Source organism: Electrona antarctica, assembly GCF_951216825.1.
Source record: "Electrona antarctica genome assembly, chromosome: 10".
Classification (NCBI taxonomy): Eukaryota; Metazoa; Chordata; class Actinopteri; order Myctophiformes; family Myctophidae; genus Electrona; species Electrona antarctica.
Window position 1 is genome coordinate 21,541,041 of NC_136791.1, and position 21,443 is coordinate 21,562,483.

The 21,443-nt window shown below is 47.8% G+C and overlaps 1 protein-coding gene across 1 annotated transcript in view; it reads right to left on the minus strand.

Moving 5' to 3' along the window:
- Positions 1-15,210, minus strand: part of tet1 (tet methylcytosine dioxygenase 1) — a 29,772-nt gene extending 14,562 nt beyond the window's left edge. Inside the window, exons 1-5 of the mRNA XM_079512833.1 lie at positions 15,109-15,210; positions 5,653-6,001; positions 3,884-5,472; positions 1,097-1,448; positions 258-348 (exon numbers count right to left, since the gene is read on the minus strand). Of these exons, the coding sequence (XP_079368959.1) occupies positions 258-348; positions 1,097-1,448; positions 3,884-5,472; positions 5,653-6,001; positions 15,109-15,162 (2,435 nt within the window). The 5' untranslated portion in view covers positions 15,163-15,210. The remainder of the gene's footprint in view (positions 1-257; positions 349-1,096; positions 1,449-3,883; positions 5,473-5,652; positions 6,002-15,108) is intronic.
- Positions 15,211-21,443: the final 6,233 nt, after the last annotated feature.

Consider the following 21,443-nt stretch of genomic DNA (forward strand, 5'->3'; position numbering starts at 1 on the left):
ACTCGACCCCTGCACCTGAATCAAATAACAGATATTCCTGGTCAAATATCACTCAACTACAAGCTGCTCTGTGTAATTATAAAGAAAATGGTAATAAATAGAATACAGTGTGTCTACTTCTCAAATTCTACTATACGCGCACGCGCGCACGCCACACACACACACACACACACACACACACACACACACACACACACACACACACACACACACACACACACACACACACACACACACACAGTTCTAAGTCACTCCACCTGTTCTCCATGAGATCCCGTACAGCCGCCACGCTGGGTCCTGCTCCCAGGTGAGTGTAGTACGGACCCTCTTCCTTCTCCACGATTTGGTCTGAGGACAAAAAACAAACAAACAGATACACGCTTATTTATTATTTAGCGTTTATTACACAGCAACTACACCGATTATATTACCAGTAAGACGCCGCAAAGGCTAGAAGCGACCGCAGGGCTGAGACAGTCTACCGGGATAATGTCACTTCATTATGTGAGCGGAGCGGACAGACGGTGAAATCCCATGAGAACTCCCAAGCAAAGCACACGAAAATATACACTTCACAGAGTATCGTTTGAGGATTGGCAGAGCTCAAACCATGCCAAAGGGTCGGGTCGGCACAAAACGTTTTTTTTAAGGTAAACCACAGCAATGCAACTCAATGAGTTGCATTGGTGTAGTTAAAAACTGTTTTGTCCCGACCCGCCCCTTTGGTGTGGTTTGGGCTTTAACCCATTTTGGGCGGGAACCCCTTTTGGTGTTTTAAGCATTACGTTGAAAAATAGCAGATCTACAAGCTCATAGGCACTACGAGCTTGTAGATCTGCTATTTTTGAAAAATCGTGGCGCAAACCTTTGAATATATATTCTTTAACGTTTTTAACTCAAATCTTTGCTTCTGGGGTGTCCCTGGAACAACATATTTTCAGATGGGGGTCGGTGGCCAATTACATATCATTTTTGGGGTCCTTGACAGAAATATTTAGAACCACTGATATAGAAACATGAGGTTTTCAGAAAACTGTCATGATTTAGAAGACATTTTTTAAATTTCGACGTCAGGCCTAAATGGGTTAAGACTCACCCATGCACTGGCAGGAGGGCAGGTCGGCCAGGTTCTTGGAGGGCGTGTTGAGGAGGCTCTTGGTGGGCGTGTCCAGGAAGCTCATGGGAGACTCCAGGAAGTGATGGACGCCGTTCTTGGTGGGCGTGGCCTCCTCCTGGCCGGGCCGGTGCAGACCCGCGTCCATGGACGTGGTCGTCGTCAGCACCGTTATGCCCCCCGACGACCTCTCCAGCTTGTAGTAGCCCTGCTGGCCTGGAGTCGGGGACTGGTGAGCCGTCGTTGCGAAGCCATTGGCCACGGGGTGGAACCCAGGGGCGTGGCTGAGAACAGTGGGAGTGGCTGGGTTGGTTGGATCAGCACCGTGTCTTACCTGCACAGGTGAAAATAATAATAATAATAATTAAACTTTATTTATCTAGAGCGTCGCAGTCCGGCGAACGACAAGTATTTATATGAAGACGGTTACGCCGCGGACAAAGCCAACTAACCGTCTTTATATAAATACTTTTTGAAAAGCCTATGGAGAAAATGAATGGGGAATCATTTCCTGGGCCACTTGTCGTTCTGAAAGGGGCGGGACTCTATAGAGCGTTGCAGTCTCGCTCCCTTTCATGACGACGCCAGGCCCAGGAAATAATTCCCAATGCATTTTTCCCAGAGAGATTTCAAAAAGTATTTATTTAAAGACCTTTTAAGCGTTGGCCAAAGCCAACTCAAGTCGTGACAAATCATGACAATAAACAATATTTTGGACCAAACAAATAATTATAAAGAAGAAAAACAAGAAAAACCTGCCCGAAAAATGTAGTTTGTTGCCAACTCGAGTTGGCTTTGTACAACGCTTAAAAGGTCTTTAAATAAATACTTTTTGAAATGACTATGAGGAAAATGAACGGGGAATCATTCCCTGGGCCCTGGTAGGGGGCGGGACTGCGACGCTCTATAGCACCTTTCATTAGGGGTGGCCATAGCTGAGTGCAGTGCTTAATTTCTAAATTCTTAGGTGCCGGAGCTCACGTGCACGCACATGCACGCGCAAAATTCTTTTTTTCACACCGTTTTTTTTGCCTTTTTTTTAGCACAACCAACGGCCAGCCCACCCATCAGAACACAATAGAATAGGCACATAGACGTATTTATATGTCTTTAAATGTTCTGATGAATTGAAAATGGAGGACCCTGAAGTAACAAGTCTTAAGCTTTTTCTGGTTTTTCCAATCAGTCAATCAATAACATTTGCAGCAGCAGTTTACACCGGGGCTCACCGGCTCACAACACACAACTACAGTAGGCATTTGCAGTTCAGTTGGCACAGCGGCTCAACGTTATATTAGATACTGTATAAAATACAGTATTAAGTTAGGGTGGCCCATCATCAGAACAGTACGCAATGCTAAATACCTGCATGCGCGTTGTTGTTGTCCTCCTCCGCCTCCGATGACAACTCAATAATGCTACTACTACTTAATTCTGTACTAGTCTTCTTTTATTTCGGGCCCACCAAAGCAAGCGTTACGATATTCGGTTCTGATTGAGCCATGTTGTAAAGCCGGGTGTCTTTGCGAGATTTGGCAATGTTAACCAGTCAGTTCTGTTCATAAGAACTCACCATTTTGTATTGAAAACAAAACGCATGCTGTCCCCAAGGCTAAACTCCAAGTAGCAGTTAAACTATTGTTCCATAAAAGTATGAAGTTCCATATTCCATATGCAACGAACAGATGCAAATTGCAAAAGTGCGAGACGAGAGTTGTTTTTATTTACGCACCCGGCACCGCCAACAGTGAGGCGTCAAGCCTCACAACGCCGGGGTTCCATAGCCACCTATTTCCTCTCAAAGCGGGCACACATTTCAAAATAAGAGTGTTTTTTTTTTGTACTTGCAATGTGATCATTCAAGCCTAGGGCATTCACTTCTAGTAATTTTTACTAGTTGACTAGTTGCCTAGTTGTTTAACCACCTATTATGTAAAAAATATATATTTGTACATTTAAAAACTGTGTACATTGGTGACTATAACTATAATCTACCTGATCATGAGGCCTACAAAATCGGGGGGAAAAATAAAAAATAAACTTTTCTTTCCTTTTTTCTTATCAACTAGTCAACTAGTACCAGCAAGGTCGACTAGTGGATTTACTAGTCGACTAGTAAACTAGTCGACTAGTAAACTAGTCGACTAGTTGCTTAATGCCCTATTCAAGCCATGTTTTATTTTGGAATCATACTGGAAATAGAAGTAGCTATGACGAGGAAGAACTTCACGAGGACGAATTTCACATATGTGTACCTGTAGATTACATATAATTGTAGGACAGTGCAACAGTTCAGCTGATTTATTCCGAACGCTGCTTACTAACCAGTCCTTACTAATGCCAAGAAAGTTATTAACCCATTGAGTCTAGAGCTGAGATTCTACAAAAAGGGTTATTACTAATGCTCATGATAAAATGGTACAATCTTTTTCTGCGTCTCAGAGGAGGACTGTGGACACACTGGACAGTCCAGTGACATCATCATTAAGCAGGATTTTTGCTTTTCCAAACAAGATTTCACGTGTTTTATTTTGATTTGTATTAACGCGAGAAAAATGGCTTCTATTATAGCATTGTAACTTTCCAGGAATAGAAGGCTGCTGTTTCTATTAGCTTGGATTCCCCGTCGATGATGTCACTGGTAGGCAGGATTCTGAACTGTCCATCTGAGACATAGACCGAGTCGACAGATTTTATGAATCGGCCTTAATTTAAAATAAAGTTACCTTGAAATTGTACTGTGCTACTTTACAGCAATATAGTGCTTACCTGAGATAACAAAAGTGTTTCGCCCTCCTGTTCCAGGGCTGGGGAGGAGTGTCCGTTGGACTGACCCCACCTCTGGGCCTGGTACGTCCTGAAGTGGTGGGCAGCGCTGTAGCTCTGAGGTCCCTGTGGCCCAAAGAGCGCTGTGTGCTGTGGGGGCTGCCTCTGGGCCTCCTGGGCCTCCTGGGCCACCTGCGCCACCTGGGCCACCTGGGCCTCGGCCAGGAAGCGCTTCAGGTCCATCTGGGCCCGGGGCAGGAACAGGTTCCTCTTGTGACGGAGGAGGAGCCCCCCCGGATTCCCCGGCATGGGGAGAATCTTCCGCCCGCGGCCCTTGTAGGGGGTGGTCTTGCCGTTGGGTGTGCGTTTCTTTACGAGAGGGGTCCGGCGGTTCGTCGTTCCCTCTTCCGCCTGTTTCCTCTTCCTGGGCTTGGCGGGCGTGGTTTTGGTTTTCTTGGCGGGGGTCTTCTTGTGGTTGGCCGCGGCGGGGGACATCTGGGAGTTGTAGTTGTTGTACTTGATGGCCGGACAGGGCGTCCCTTTGGGCGGGTTGTTCTCCGACTTGGCGTGGCGCGATTGGATGATGAAGGCCAGGTCCGCCAGCTGGGCCGCCACCTCCTCCTCGTCCCTGTTCCTCCTCCCCGTTTTACCCGCGGTCCTCTCCCTGTCGCCGACAAACAGCCGCTCCGGGTCTTTACCCAAACCGGTCGCGTGGTCGCAGTAGTTCCCTTCCGACTTGATGACGCGAGAAGCAAAGCCGTGCTGCTGCTGCTCCACCCTTCTGTAGAGGCCCCCCCGCTCGCCGTCGGAGCCGGCCTCCAGCAGGTCCGCCAGAGACTGTTTTCCGACGCTGCCGGGCCCGCCGCCGCGTGAGCAGTGGATGACGTTCCCTTGCCGGGCCACAGGGGGGCGTATGACCGACATCTGGTGCAGCGGCGAGCTGATGACCGAGACCTTGTTACAGCGGACCTCGCTTGGGGGCACGTTCGTGTTTGAGGTCGCGAGGGGGCAGGGGATGCCCTCCGTTTTGACAACGACGACCCCCCCCGGGGGGGGACTGGGCGGGACGGCCGCCAGCTGAGTCAAGGCCTCGATGGCGATCGCCTGGTCGAAGCTCAGGTTCCTCTGCTCCGCCAGGGAGCGCACGCTCGGCAGAGAGACGACGCCGGGCACAGGCTCGGTTTTCACGGTGGCGTGGCGGTGGTGGTGGGGAGCCTTCTGCTGTACGCCGCCGCCGGGAGTGCTTCTGTGACAGTGTGAGTCGCCGTCTGCCGCCTGCGGCTCCGCCTTGATGGTGGCTCCTGCGAGCGGCAGCTCCTGCGGCTCCGCCTTCAAGGAGCGCATGAGGAGCGGCGAGCGCGAGCCCAGCAGCTTCTGCTCCAGGCCCTTCCTCTCCGTGATGGACAGGCAGACCACGGCCGCCAGCACGGACAGGGGGTCGTCCCCCTCGCAGACCTCGTCCTCCTCCTCCTCCTGGCCCCTCCCCCCACCACCCGGCTGCTCCGTGGAGGAGGTCCACTCCCACGGCTCCTCCAGCTTGATCTTCTTCAGAGGAACGGCCGTGTCTTGAGGGAGAGCGCCGTCGATCAGAGCTGCATGTCAACATATAAAGACAAAATAAAGTTACGATTTTAAGGCTTTGCAAACACAAATTATGTGCTATTTTTCGACAGATGCATTTTTACTGACGATTTGCGCAAAAACAACGAATTATCTCAAATGATTGCGATCAGGGCTCAGCGATGATGCATTAAATGTAACAACAAGCCTACCGTGGGGTCGAGCCTGGGAGCCTCCGCCTCTATAGGCCACGGGCGTTGCAATCTTTGCGTGGGCGCGGCTCACGTTGGCGCCGTTGGGGCGAGCCAGCCTCTCGTCGGCAGCAGCAGCGCCGCCACCACGCAGAGACACGGGATGCTGGCGAGGAAGCGCGCCGCTACCGGTCCGCCCCGCGGGCGCCAGGTCCGGCCTGAGCAGCACGAGCGTGGCTGGCTTCAGCTGTGGGCCGCCGGCGAGAGCGCGGTGGCCTTCCTCCGCCTCATCCTCGTCGGCTGTCGTCGTGTGGGCGTCTTCCATCTGGGCCCTGCCTCCGCCATTCACAGCACCGCCATCTGGGACCCCCTGAGACAGAGAGAGAGAGAGAGAGATTATTTCAATAGCACATTTCAACAACGAGGCAATTCATTGTGCTTTATATAATAAAACATTAATCAAAAGAACACACGTCATTAAAGGGCATTTTAATTCAGTCAACGTTAAGAAAGAGGCCCGGGCGGCCGCCCTAGCGGTCCAGGCACCTACAGGCTCCTAATGCCTGACAGTGCATATCGCGGGTTCGAGTCCCGTTCCTTGACGAACTTTGCTGTATGTCACTCCCCGTCTCTCTCTCTCCTCGTTTCCTGTCTGTTTCTACTTTCCACTATCAATAAATGCAAAAAGCCAGAGCCAGAGCCAGTAAGCCAGAGAGAAGGAGGGGGGAGGAAGGGAGGGAGAGAGTGGGGTGTAAAAGAGAGGAGGAGAAATGAAGAAGGAGAGATGAGTGACTCAGCTCTCTGTCAGTCCATTCCAGGGTGATTCAGCATGGCTGGCCTAAACAACGGTCACGGAACACAACAACAGATTGCCTCTCAGCACGCTGCCACCAGTGTTGCCAGAGTTTGCGAGAGACACAAACGACGATCATGGTCTATGAAAAACAACGCCCAAAGGAAGCGACTATCATGACTGTACGTACTGGATAGGTGGATATGTATCTGGAATTTGAAAATAGCCAAGGTTGTAGATCTGCTATTTTCAGCACAAATCTATCAAACAAAAAGTTGAATGTTTTCGAAATATTTTAAGCCCCCCCAAAAAACACGACCTGCAACTAAAGTACATGCAGTAGTACCAATATTTAGAATATGAAGCTGACATGGCAACACTGACAGCCACCCGAAAGAACATATACTGTGGAAAATCTTGTGGCATAGAACCCCCCCCCCCCCTCCTCCCGCTGTGTCAACGGGGCTAAACAGGTAGACAGCCATAATACGGAGGTAAACAATCCAGAGTCAGACATAGTTCAGGGTTGCGTCAACCGGCCTGGGTCACTGAGGGTGTGTCTGTGTGTGTGAGAGAGAGAGAGAGAGAGAGAGAGAGAGTGTGTGTGTGTGTGTGTGTGTGTGTGTGTGTGTGTGTGTGTGTGTGTGTGTGTGTGTGTGTGTGTGTGTGTGTGTGTGTGTGTGTGTGTGTGTGTGTGTGTGTGTGTGTGTGTGTGTGTGTGTGTGTAATGTGCAATCCATGTGCATGGACATGTTTGAGTGCACGTGCATGCAGGGTTGGATTTGTAACAACACACACACACACACACTCAGGGCAGCGGTCGTGCCATATGTGAAGCAGCGTGGAAGGTAAAGTGAGTGATTAACTCCTGTGGATCTGTTAAGCAGATCCAGCACTAACCGCAGCACAGCAGAGCATGACCCCATGCACCTGCACCTGCATCGCAGCACAGCAGAGCATGACCCCATGCACCTGCAGCTGTATCGCAGCACAGCAGAGCATGACCCCATGCACCTGCAGCTGTATCGCAGCACAGCAGAGCATGACCCCATGCACCTGCAGCTGTATCGCAGCACAGCAGAGCATGACCCCATGCACCTGCAGCTGTATCGCAGCACAGCAGAGCATGACCCCATGCACCTGCAGCTGCAGCTGCACCTGCAGCTGCAGCTGCAGCACTAACCGCAGCACAGCAGAGCATGACCCCATGCACCTGCAGCTGTATCGCAGCACAGCAGAGCATGACCCCATGCACCTGCAGCTGCACCTGCAGCTGCAGCTGCAGCACTAACCGCAGCACAGCAGAGCATGACCCCATGCACCTGCAGCTGTATCGCAGCACAGCAGAGCATGACCCCATGCACCTGCAGCTGCACCTGCAGCTGCACCTGCAGCTGTATCGCAGCACAGCAGAGCATGACCCCATGCACCTGCAGCTGTATCGCAGCACAGCAGAGCATGACCCCATGCACCTGCAGCTGTATCGCAGCACAGCAGAGCATGACCCCATGGTCCATCGCCGTGTATATTGACATATCGATCCTCACTAGCAGCCTCACTATAGTAGCCTCACTCCTCACTTACTTGACACCGGGTATAGGTCAGCCATTAGAGCGCAAGGTTGAGGTTCTGGCACCGACGACAACTCACTGTATGAGCAGCAGGGCTTGGGTAACTAAGGTATGCAATAAATAAAGTTTACTCCAATGATGTCACTGGGGTGAAATCCATGAACCTGAAAACTTCAACTCTAACTGGCTGGGGTTTCTTAACCTTTACCCTCGGTAGCATAACATTATACTTGTTCGCTTTGTTCATTCATGGGCGAAACAGCGATCTGGACTTCACAAACACAGGGCTGGGGGTGACATACTATAGTGGCCACAAGCAGTAGAGTACGTGACGGTGCTCGCCCCGCGAGACGCAATCAGAAACACAACAACCCTCTTGGCTTGGCTTCTGAGCCGCGTGGGAGTGCCAGCGTTCCCACGTATTGAATTAATATTTTGCAGATCCGCAAGCGGGATGTGTCTGGCTTCCACTGCGAAGATGTCCTTTTATCTGCTCTGTATGTAATGTGGAGCACATGCTGTCATGACATAGCAGCGTGATGGGAAACACGTGCACGCCTTTCCTTGATGCTTCTTACACACTAGATTTATTGTTGCGGCCTTTCCCCGGTTTTTGTTTTTAATCATGGCTCATTGTGTCGGAGTATATTAGCTGGACTCGAGCCGCGTCCCGGTTCATGACCCAACCGTGTTTGCCTTGGGCACACAATGCGGGGTCCAAAGCCTGGGACCACCAGGGGGTCCAAATGTAACTCTTTACAGGTCCGTAGAACTCTGAGACCCCTTTTCCACCGGTTGGTTCCCAATGGGAACAGGTTCAGACGTTCAGTTCTTTTTGGTTCTTAGTCCATGAGCCAGAGCTCCAAAATTGGAACGTTAATTGAAGTGCGGGCAAAACCAAAAAGTGGGCAAAACTATATTAAGATTGTTATCACCATGAAACTTCCCCAGTTGATTACTTACATGAAGACAATGATTTATTGTATTGCAAATTTAATATATATATATATGCAAATGAGGCATTATAATAGCAAAACAATTGAAAATATGAAAAAGCTACTACTGTGGAAGCGTTATCATATATGATTTACTTAAATTGATCCTATAAACAATTTAATAAAAGGTATGGTTTTGCCCACTCAATTCATAATTAACGTTCCAATTTTGGAGCTCTGGCTCATGGACTAAGAACCAAAAAGAACTGAACTGGTTCCCAACCGGTGGAAAAGGGGTCAGAGAGTGTAGAAACATTTTGTACTGGCGAATTGAACGTGTAGATTGGGGTCCCTGAGATAATAAATAAATAAATAAATAAAATGTCTGGGGGTGTTTGAAAAAAAAGGAATGATGATACAACAACAAAGGAAAAGAAAGAGAAATTCACTAAACAAAACACCAATATACCACCACAGCGCATGCCAAGACACATCTGACAAGAGGACCGGTTTCTGGAGGCCATGTGTGTGTGTGTGTGTGTGTGTGTGTGTGTGTGTGTGTGTGTGTGTGTGTGTGTGTGTGTGTGTGTGTGTGTGTGTGTGTGTGTGTGTGTGTGTGTGTGTGTGTGTGTGTACACTTGTTGGCGACTGAATGACACACAAATTTTGGCGCCATTGAACCATCCTGCCTGGGAGGGACAGACAGACAGACACACAGACAGAGGTACTACTGAACTGCACGTGTGTGTCATCGTCATCTTCATCTTTAGCGCTCACCTCGTGTGAACCGGGGTGTGTGTGACACATGCATGTGAGCTGCTCTGCTCTACAACTGACTGAGAGAATGGGATTAGCCGGCGTGAAGCGTCCCGCGTGTGTAACGTCTAAACCAACCCCCCATCCCCCCCTCCCGACCAAACACACAAACGTAATACTCACACAGACATCTGCCAATATATTACAGCTCTCTGTCTCTCTGTTCCCAGCGTGAGCGGGTGCACACACACACACACACACACACACACACACACACACACACACACACACACACACACACACACACACACACACAAAGCCAACTCAGGTAGGCATATATAAAGGGTTTAAGTGGTAAATGTGATGGATGCCAAGTTGCTGTCAAGTTAAAATTGTATTTATTTATTATTATCATCATCATTATTGCAGTGATGTGGTTTTCCTCGTCCCTCACGCTCATCATCTCTCTCACTTTCTGTCTCCGTCTGTCTCTGTCCCTCTTACTTTTACTGTAAAGTAAAACATTTGAGTGAGTACTATACATTTCCACCACTATCTGTGTGTCTCTCTCCCAGCTGTGTGTGTGTGTGTGTTCTGCCCCGCTACAGAGGCTGCTGATGCAACAGAGAGAGAGAGCTGGAGTGACGGCTGAGGCAACAAGCCGGCTGCTGCTGCAACTGGCTGGCCGCGCTGTGCCCGCACAGCCGCTTCGGCGATGTCATCAACCCATGATCACCAATATGCACCTTATCACACCATGCAATGGAGGTAATGATTATGGACATGTCCTGACATGTCCTAGTAGGCGACTACTAGGAAACGCGGAAGTGAAACTATACTCCCGCCGAAGCGAAAACATTGTGAAACTGCGTGATACAACAACTTTGCTTTATGTTTACTTATATGTGGCCTGTTAAGACTGGGGTTATAGGGTTAGGGTTAGAGTTTGGTTTCTGGGCTAAGGACGTGTTCTGTACAGAACAATGCAATGGTAGAATCTGTTCTCTTATATGGCAGTGAATGCTGGACCCTGAAGCCAACTCTGCAGAAGGCTCTAGACGGGTGCTACATCAGAATGTTACGTGTAGTGCTCAACATCAGCAAGAGTACACATGTTTCCAACGAGAATCTGTATGCTGGAATATTCAGGGTGAGCGACAAAATAGCAGCCAGGAGAATGCGACTTGCAGAACACTGCCAAAGACACCAGGAGCTGCCAGCCAGCAAACTGGTGCTGTGGGAACCAACACATGGGCACGAGGACGTCCCATACTAACATATGTGGATGTACTCAAGAAAGATGCAGGTCAGAGCGCAAAGAACCAACGAGCTGGCCGGATGTATGGTGACTGGAAGCGACCATGGAAGGCTCGTCTGAGGACGACCTAGAGAGAGAACAAAGAATGTTTGCTTTCCCCATCTTTGTTGAAGGAGAGTCTGGCAATTAATGTTTTAGTTAGTAGTTAAAGGTTAGTAGTCGAGAAAGAATGGCTGACAGCAACGTCAGTATGTAGGAAATGTCCATACTGGATCCATTGCATGGTCTTGATAAGGGCTGATGACGGCTATTAAACCGTCAGAACATCCGGAACCGCTAGCCTGCATGGGTCACCCACTCCACACTGCACCCTTGGGTGGCAGTGGGTCCCCACTTTGAGAACCATGCACTGCCCTGGGGTTCAAATGAGAGGAGAGAGAGACAGAGACAGAGACAGAGACAGAGACAGAGAGACAGAGAGACAGACAGACAGACAGACAGACAGACAGACAGACAGACAGACAGACAGACAGACAGACAGACAGACAGACAGACAGACAGACAGACAGACAGACAGACAGACAGACAGACAGACAGACAGACAGACAGACAGACAGACAGACAGAGGCGGTGGGTCTGTCACAATAAACCTGCTTTCAATGACAAAGCACTGCTGGCTGATTTCCAGCACTGCACCAGACACGTGTGTGTGTGTGTGTGTGTGTGTGTGTGTGTGTGTGTGTGTGTGTGTGTGTGTGTGTGTGTGTGTGTGTGTGTGTGTGTGTGTGTGTGTGTGTGTGTGTGTGTGTGTGTGTGTGCTAGTGTTGTGGTTGTTGCAGTTTGCCTCAGGAACTCTCTCAAAGAGTTGACAAATGACGATGGCATTGAATGAAGGAAGGGACAAAGTTTTCTTTACTTCTTTAGTATCCTTTCTCTCTTTTTCTCTCGCCCTCCTGCACAGGAGGACATACACACAAACGTGCACGCCACGCGCGCACACACACACACACACGCACGCACACACACACACCTCCTGCTCCCGTCAAAGGCACTCAGACCAACAAAACCATGCGGCAGCATTACCTGAGGGGGTGAATGCTCCACACAGACACACAGCCATGTTTAGAGACCTGCCCTAGCAACAGCAGTGTGAGCGACAGCTTGACCACTTGAGCCCCATTCCATATACTTTGGTTCTACGGTGGTCTCGTGTGGTGAAAATAGCCAATAATTATTTGATGAACACATTATTTTCTGATATCAAATGTGTTCACATAATGAAGACCTTAAAATAGTATGTTTTAAAATAGATGACTGGCACAGACAATGGAGCATGTTTCTGCAGTAGTTTTTGGCTACTGTGGAACAGCTAATTTATTTAGATTCTTCTACAGCGAATCTGATTGGACTCTTTGGAAATGCTACTCTAATTGAATGTTGAATTAATGAAAGCTATTTCGGACTGGATAACACATACAATATCACTGACAAGATGCCTCGTCATCTGAAATCCAACGGTTCACTGCATGGCATTGACGAGATATCTTGTCATTTAAGGGTTTTCATAGATTATGTTATATCGCGCTCTTCGATTTACCCCAATCCAACCGTTGATGCTGAGTGCCAAGCACGCAGGGAGGCACTGGGGTCTTTGATATGACCCGACCAGGGATCGAACCCCGACCTCCCAGTCTCAGGGCGGACAACTCTAACCACAAGCTGCTTAACTAATTACTTAGCATAGTTGTAAATCATTAATAACACATTAACTGACAATGAATTACACCCACAACTCTATCCAAGGCGCTACAATGTGCATTACATTCACCCGTTCGCACACAGACGGTGAAGGAAACCACGCAAGGCACCAACCTGCTCGTTGGTTGCAGTTAGGGTTTCAGTGTCTTGCTCAAGGACACGTCAACAACAGTAACCCTGGCGGGGAGCCTGGGATCGAACCGGGAAACCTTCCGGCTCCCATGAAGCGGCCGCTCTTACCTCCTGAGCCACACACACACACACACACACACACACACACACACACACACACACACACACACACACACACACACACACACACACACACACACACACACACACACACACACACACACACACACACACACACACACACACACACACACACACACACACACACACACACACACACACACACTCTAAAAACTCTCCGCTGGAAAACAGATCTCCGTACTGTACTCATAACATCGCACAGTTGCGTTGACAGTTGGCTCTGACAACTTGACACATGCAAGCCATCGTTCCTATACTAGACAAGAAAAGCATTGTTTCAGGCACAGCTCGAAACTTGCACGTTTCCCCTTCTTGGTCGCTTTGCGGCCGAGCAACAATCGCACGCCGTTCAGGGTGATGTCTGTCTCCTGAGTCACGGCGGCTCTTAAGACAAGACGTAAAGAAAGAAAAAAAAACCCACACGTTTCCTTCCTGACTGAGAGTTTCAGCACCACATGCAAACGTGCGCGTAGTAAGTAAGTCCTTTTTAAGTCTCGTGAGTAATTTTGCTTCATTCACAGAGCGTATGTAGCCTTTTTCCGGTTCCCGCTCGCTCTAAACTCAGTGTCACACTATAGTCGGCTGGACTAATCAGCCCAACGGAAAACTAAAAAGTAAACTGGCAGACACCCCTAAAGTACCAATTTAAATTCACCCATAAACCTCTGAAGGACTATTAAGACTTCCTACCTGCCGACACAGATCAAAGTATACCTCGGCGTGAGCCGGCGCTTAATCAACCATAAAATTACACAGATTGAGAGAGACTGCAGCAGCAGCAACACGAGGAACCTTTTGTAACAACAAGAAGCAACATACAACAAACAAACAATACGAGTATACGACCGCTGCTGCCATTACTGCAGCCGAGCAAAGTGGAGCCAGTGCTGCCAAATTACAATTTACAACCCCGTGGATTACACAGGCACTCCACTTCTCTGCTGCCATGCAGGCAATCACAAAACAGCAGGTGCAGAAAAGAAAATGCATGCAGGCGGCTGTTCCACAACGAGGGAGAAACCGAAACAAACTTTGTCCTCTGCTGCGCTGCGGTGGTGAAAACGGTGCATCTTAAAGTGGGGTCCGGTGGGTTACCGTGGGACCCCAATGGGGGTGTTTTTGATGGGGTTCGGGGGGGGGGGGTCTCCAGCATAATTAGTACTTATTAGCATCACGTCCGTCCGTTTTAAACCTATTTTGTACTTTGGCTATTCAAAAAAAAGGACGAAAAAAAAATCTACAGTATTTTTTAAAACATTAAAGAATGCTTGAAAATAATAATAATAATTGGAATAATTAATAAAAAATATTTTGAACACAAACTCCTCGTCCCTGGTCTAAAGTCCTTGATGTGTCCAGACTGTCCACAGCCAAATACACATCACATTTTGGGATCCTTGATGTGGGAAACAAAAAATTTTTTGCAAACCACTGGGCTAAATAAAGACATGAGGAAGGAGGGGGGGGCAGTAGGGGGGGGGGGGGGGGGTGGAGGTCACGTCTGTTACCGTGGAAACTGTCCTCTTTGTCAGTGACACAGTGGCTGCGTCCTTGTAACCCACCTGGGAACGAGAGAAGCCAAACGTACACAGAGAGAGAGAGGGAGAGAGAGAGAGAGAGATAGAGGGAGAGAGAGAATGAGAGAGACAGAGAGAGAGAGAGAGAAAGAGAGAGAGAGACAGAGAGAGAGAGGGAGAGAGAGAGAGAGAGAGATAGAGGGAGAGAGAGAATGAGAGAGACAGAGAGAGAGAGAGAGAGAGAGACAGAGAGAGACAGAGAGAGAGAGGTGCAGGAGGTATAGCCTACTGTAGATCCTCAGCAGGACGCCGTGAGTGAGAACTAACTGTACTCCAGCAGCCACTTCCAAATAACAGGCTCCATCGCCCATGAGTAAAAATAAAGCAATAAACAATAAAGCAATACAAAAAAAACAAAAGGCCAGCGGAGGAGGAGGGAGAGGCAGAAGACGGAAGAGGATATTTAACCTCCAGATAATGAGCGGCCGTACGGTACGGTACGCTACGGCAGCAGATCGCCTCATCCGTTCCACGGCCAGACAATAGAGCCCGGTGGGGTGGTGGGGGGGGGCAGGGGGGGGGGGGGGGGGAGCAGAGCTCCTCCGGACGCCTTTACCTCGTCTGTCCTCCGGGGGAAGAACGGCGGCCCCTGCAGCTTGGGCTCCAGCATATCCCCCTCCTCCTCCTACTCCTACTGTAGCTCCTAAAAGGTTCTGGTGGCCATCTTGGGGGTTCGGTTCCCTTTCCCCTTTCCCTTCCAGGCCCCCCGTAAACCACGTAACGGTCCCGTCCAGAAGAATGGCTTGGCCGTGCGGCTGGCTGGCTACAGTAGCCAGCAGCAGCGAGTGCAGCAGCTAGGGCAAAGCTCCGGGTATATCATGACCGGCTTGGCTGGCTGGGGGTGAGCGTGTGTGTGTGTGTGTGTGTGTGTGTGTGTGTGTGTGTGTGTGTGTGTGTGTGTGTGTGTGTGTGTGTGTGTGTGTGTGTGTGTGTAAGAGAGAGAGAGCCACCGGTATAGGCAAGGCAGAGAGCTGCAGCAGAGACGCACACACTCACTCACTCACTCACTCACAGACATATAGACGCGCACACACACACACACACACACGCGCGCGCGCGGGATGCCTTTCGCAGACGCAGACAGAGCACTCGTCAGCCAATGGCGAGAGGACCTTAGCGGCTTGTAAATTATCTTCCATGCCTAGACTCTCCTAAACAAAGGATCCCCTATGTGGGCTTTTTTACTCCAGCCCCTCTACGCTGCACACGGGACGGAGGGAAGCCGCGGAGTGGACTCCCTTCCCTGCACACACGCTGGATCCGGATTAACAGCGCTTATTAAAACAGGTGACCGAGTTCAGCCCCCGAGATATTAACCCTTTGCACGGCTCACCAATCCAGATCCACAGCTGCTTGCTTTGGGGGGGGGGGGGGGGGGGTTAAATCACCGGCAGATTGTCAGAGGAGTAATGTGTGCGTTTGACTTTCGTTCATTATATAACCAAAACAAATGCAATGGACAGCTTTTGCAAAATAAATAACTTAAGATAACATTTCAAGTTCAACCTAAAATCTGGTTTATATGGACCTATAACATAAAATTCAACTTTTTAAGTTTCTTTTGTGTTTTTGGGGCTGCCATACTGTATGTGTTTTCTATCCCCACAAGTAACCAATTTTGAACAATCAGGCTTTCATATCATATGGGTGCTTTAATGGAAATTGCTCTCAGGAACAGCTCAAATGATTTTGTCCTCATCGTGATGTCACCCTACTTTGTATAATTCCTCCTCTTCTTCAGTTCCAAATTTGCATTTCCACTTTGTTTACAATGTCTGCCATTGTTGATTTTCCAAGCTGGAATGGAAACAAGCCTGTGATTATCTAGCATCAGTATTATAATGACTCAAATATTAAATAATCTGCATATCAGCACCCCCACCACCTCAGGACATTGTGGTATTGCATCTAAAACTGCTTTCAAAGTCCAGAAAGAAATGACAAGGTCTGGTTATATCAGAGTGGTGATTGAGGCTCAAACCATTAGCAATAAGTTTGAGGGACATAGACAATATGATATTAAATATTAAAAACAGTTTTAAAATGCATGTTATTTCTGCTTTAATCGTTTGCAAAAAAGAATAGCAGATCTACAAGCTCATGACATACTGCATTGCGATTCCTAAACTAGACATAATGTTTGGAGGTTTGATTTGATTGATTTGGACGTTGCAAACATGAGCCGCTTTATTTACTTCAGTCTATACGTATATATTATGTAGCTTAATGACTAGTATTAAAATGTTATTGTCTTTTTTATGTCCAATGTATTTGTATTTAATTTCAATTCAAATATAGCAAAAATAGCTGATCTACAAGCTCAAAACGTGTCACAGTGCGACACATTTTGACTCTTGAGCTTGTAGATCGGCTATTTTTGCTACGACAGTAATATGCAATGTGTGGTTCCAAGGGTCCATTTGGTGGCGCAAATTCCGAATAAATAATGGGTCTTGATATGAAAAATGGTTGAAAACCACTGATCTAGAGGTGTCCTTGTGACTGGAAGGTCAATGGAACTTGGGAGAGTGCGGTCAACGTGCCCTTGAGCAAACCTGCCCTCAGCTCATGAATAGCACAGGAGCGTGGTGGTGGTACTCAACCCCCCTCCCCCCTCTCCATGCCACTCCCCCCCAGTGTTGCAGCTGTCAATACGAAGATGTTCTGAGTATTGATGTCCCAATACTGTATATGTTTGTTTGATTGATTGATTGATTGAAGAATTTATTAACAGTTTGCAGAATTACAGTACATTTCAAGCACAAACTCAATACAAAGGCTGTTAACTGTGAGTGGACGACCCAATTAAGCATTACACTTGTTTCCAATAGGGTCCATGTATAACAGTATCGGTCCTTATTTGTCATATCGGGTCATATCGGTATCGGCAAATATGCTCATATCAATATGTTCAGACCATGTGTCCGTGTAACATACTACGTCATCCAAATAACCTCACAGTTGTGGACCCCCTTTAACACAATATGCATTAACCGCTGAAAAGTAGTGGACGCATTACGAAGCCAAAGCGGCATTACGGTATACTGATATAAGCCATCTGGCGTCACGAAACCGGAGATCTCCGACACGTATTCACTCAGTCCGACTTGCCAATAGCCTTTGAGCAAGTCGAGTTTAGTAACGAATTTAGCGGATCCCACTCTATCTACGCAATCCTATATCCTCAGGAGAGGTTTTCTTGGGGAAAGAACCTCTCTCTGGGAGGGGAGTGTAACGGCAGCCGCCGTTATATTTTTCTTTAGTGAGTGATATGATAAATATATATTTATATGCTTTATTGCTATATCCATAACTATATATACCGATGAGTTACTGGTAATATATAGAGCTAATCCCATTATATCTGTATATATATTGACAGCCTACGGAGCAACTATCAACACCGCACTGGCTTAGTGGCGCCTATCATGGTTGGTGTGTGTTATTATTTTGTGTCTCTTCCTACTACAGTCCCTTCTCGCTTACCATCCTGAGGGAGGGCCGGTTGATCATGTGGGAGTCTGATCAGCTCTCCAATTGGCCAGCCGGTCACGTGGCACGCTGGGTACCCGGAGTGCCGTGTCCTTAAATCTCATTGCCTCTCAGTCCTCCGGCGAGACAACACTGCTAGTCGTTTGTGGGTCTTGTCTCCAGCCGACTGTGTTCCTTACGTTTAACTTTGTTTATATTCTGATTGCTTTGCCAATTTCTTATGTTCCTTTGAGATGAACTATTCTGTCCATATCGAGTTGCAACTCGAAAGAGGCTGAGTCAGCTTTAGCGAAATTTGCAATGTTCGACACAGCAACTTGTGCGCTTTAGCTAAAAAGCTAAAACTATACTTTATCTGCAAAAAAAATTAGTCCGCGGTTGTTGGAAAAATAGTGATAGCAGCGGGATTCGAACCCGGGAGGTGTGGATTCCGAGTCCAATGATTAGACTATGGTGTCAAAGCCTTTTGGAGGTCCATGGTCCATGGTCCATGGTCCGGGCTATGGTCGATGCCTACACCCCTGCCCGACCACTTCGGTCTGCCACCTCGGGGCGACTGATTGCCTCGTCACTCAAGGGTCCTTCTGGCCGATCCACACGGTCACGACTCTTTTCTGTTCTGGCCCCACAGTGGTGGAATGAACTCCCCACTGATGTTAGGACAGCAGAGTCACTGCCCATATTTCGCCGCAGGTTGAAAACCCACCTCTTCAGGAAACACTACCCTTCCTCTATGCCTGACCTACTTGTTGTTAACTAGTTGTACGAACGCTTGTTTTCTATTGTTGTATTGTTTATTGGATCTTGTTTAAGTCGATACACTTAATTGTTTTAGCTCATGCTCATTTGATTTAGCTATGTTGTCTCATCTGTTTAAGGAAATAGGTAGCTGATATATTGCACTTTTACCTTAGCGCTAGGTATACTCTTGGTTGCTTGTTTTTGCAGAAAATGCACTAAAGACTTCTGGTGATTAGTAGTTTTTGTTCCCTACCTATGTTGAATACACTTATTGTAAGTCGCTTTGGATAAAAGCGTCTGCTAAATGACTGTAATGTAATGTAATGTAATGTCCAGCTTGACCATTCCGCAGTATTTGCCAGAATCAACCTCGTGTTTGATGTGTCAAATAGAGAAGGCATGTCAGTGGAATGGGATGTTCTGAAGCCAGATTGGAATTCGTACAGTAGTTTCTTATCGGCAAGATACTTTTCAACCTTTTCATAGACTATATTTTTCCATCACTTTCGAGAGTGAGATGGAGTTAAGAATAGAAGTAGGGCGGCAGTTGCCGGGGTCTAATTTGCTGCCTTTTTTGTGCAGAGGTTTATTATGTGGGTGATGATTGGAGCAATGGAGACGGGCAGACGGCTGAGTTTCTGAGAAAATGTGCAGGCGATATTGTCATGGCCGGTGGCCTTGTTGGGTTGCAGGGCATCAGACCTCATCAGTGTTGTTACCATTACCATGTTTAAAATCGTCTTTGCAAACACCTAGGTTTTTGTAGAAAGCTTGAATGTGCTCTACACCAAAACATCCAGAGTGGGAGGACAGTTTGTTAACAGTTTGACTGCTGATCACGATATTCCCAATGTTTTGTTTTCATTGTTTAATTAGCTGTTTTTGATAACTTTTAAGAGATACATGATTTCCATCAGACACAGTAGGATACGTCACACGTTTGGAACACGTGACCGGAAAAAAAATCAGTCACACTGGCTTCCTAGGGCTGATGGGGAAATTGAGGCTCAATGCAAAGTCAATGAGGGGCAATGGTGGCGCCCGTGTCTCCCAGTTCCCCGCTGCTGCTGCTGCTGCTGTTGTTGGAACAGTGGAATATTTTTGGACACTATTACAAAGGATTGGAAAATATTCAGGCGGATTTTCGTGAAACAGACATTAGGTGCCCGGGCCCCCAGGTGATTCTTGAAATACTCGGCAGTGAAGCTTATTTCACGATTTCAACTCTCTAAGTGTTACCCAGAGTTGTGGCTATGTTTGTGAAGAAGGTGTTTAACTCGGGCCACATCAAGCTTGTCACTGGTGAGAGTGTCGTTCGATTTGATTCTGTATAATAGTCAATGTGGTCCCTGGCACAAAACATCTTGAGATGCGGGTCCATGGCCAAATACATAGAATCGTCGGGGTCCTTGACATTAAAACCTTTATATATTTATTTATTTAGAAAACTGGATTTAGAAGACATTTGTAGAATCAGCTTCATAGGTCTTAATGGGTTAAGTGCAGGTTAAAGCTGAAAAGCCGAGCCAAAGACAAGGAGGGTTCCAGAAGCACGAGCAGTGGGAAGCAGTGTCGTTCTTGATCAAGCACTCCTTTCTATTGTCTCGTTCTTTACTAGCTCTGGTCCATAGCCCTAATGTTCTTTGCTGCCGTTGCATTAAGGCTATATGGGACCGATCTCTTTCCTGGCTCGCATGAAACGCAGACCAGCCTCTTCTCGGTTAAGAAAATAAAAAGAACATTTCACCTACTCACCAATACAAAGGCGGCTTGTGTAATTAGAAAGACTACTTTCCTTAGTGGACGCACTCTGAGCCTCCCCACCACACATCCCTTTCTGGCCAAAAAGTGCATTTTATTTTCACCGGGAAAAAAAATACTTTTAGTTACTCCACTGCGCCCTCTGTCGATATTGCCAAGAGAAAATCTCATAGACAAGATTTTTCCTTCCTGTGAAATAAAATCCGTTTCTGGCCAAAAAGTGCATTTTATATGTGTGGTGGGGAGGCTCAGAGTGCGTCCACTAAGGAAAGTAGTCTTTCTAATTACACAAGCCGCCTTTGTATTGGTGAGTAGGTGAAATGTTCTTTTTATTTTCGTAATAGAGGAGAGGCTGGTCTACAGTACGTTTCATGGAAAGAGAACGGTCCCATAGCCTTAATGCAACGGCAGCAAAGGGCATTAGGGCTATGGACGAGAGTAGTCCTTTTATCAAGCACTCCTTTCTATATTGTCTCGGGACACACAAACCTAACCTTGGACGCCGCGTCCGTCCTTCCCTCTGATCTCAGCCACAGAAGTGGCTTCCTTCATGGCAGCGGGCCATGACAGGAGCCCCCGGGACCGTGTGTGTGTGTGTGTGTGTGTGTGTGTGTGTGTGTGTGTGCGTGCGTGCGTGCGTGCGTGCGTGCGTGCGTGCGTGCGTGCGTGCGTGCGTGTACTTGTGTTACTATGCTTGCCTTAATGTCCCCACAAGTACAGTAAAACTTTGAACAATAGACATTGTGAGGACAATTTCCCAGCAGTCCTCACAAGAACACAACTGGTTGTACCAAACCACTACAACCAAAACTGGTTGTAAATTCTTTGGAGTTATAGGTTTACAACTCTATGAAAAGATTCAGGCTGGGGTTTAGGGCCAGGACTGGACATACTGGG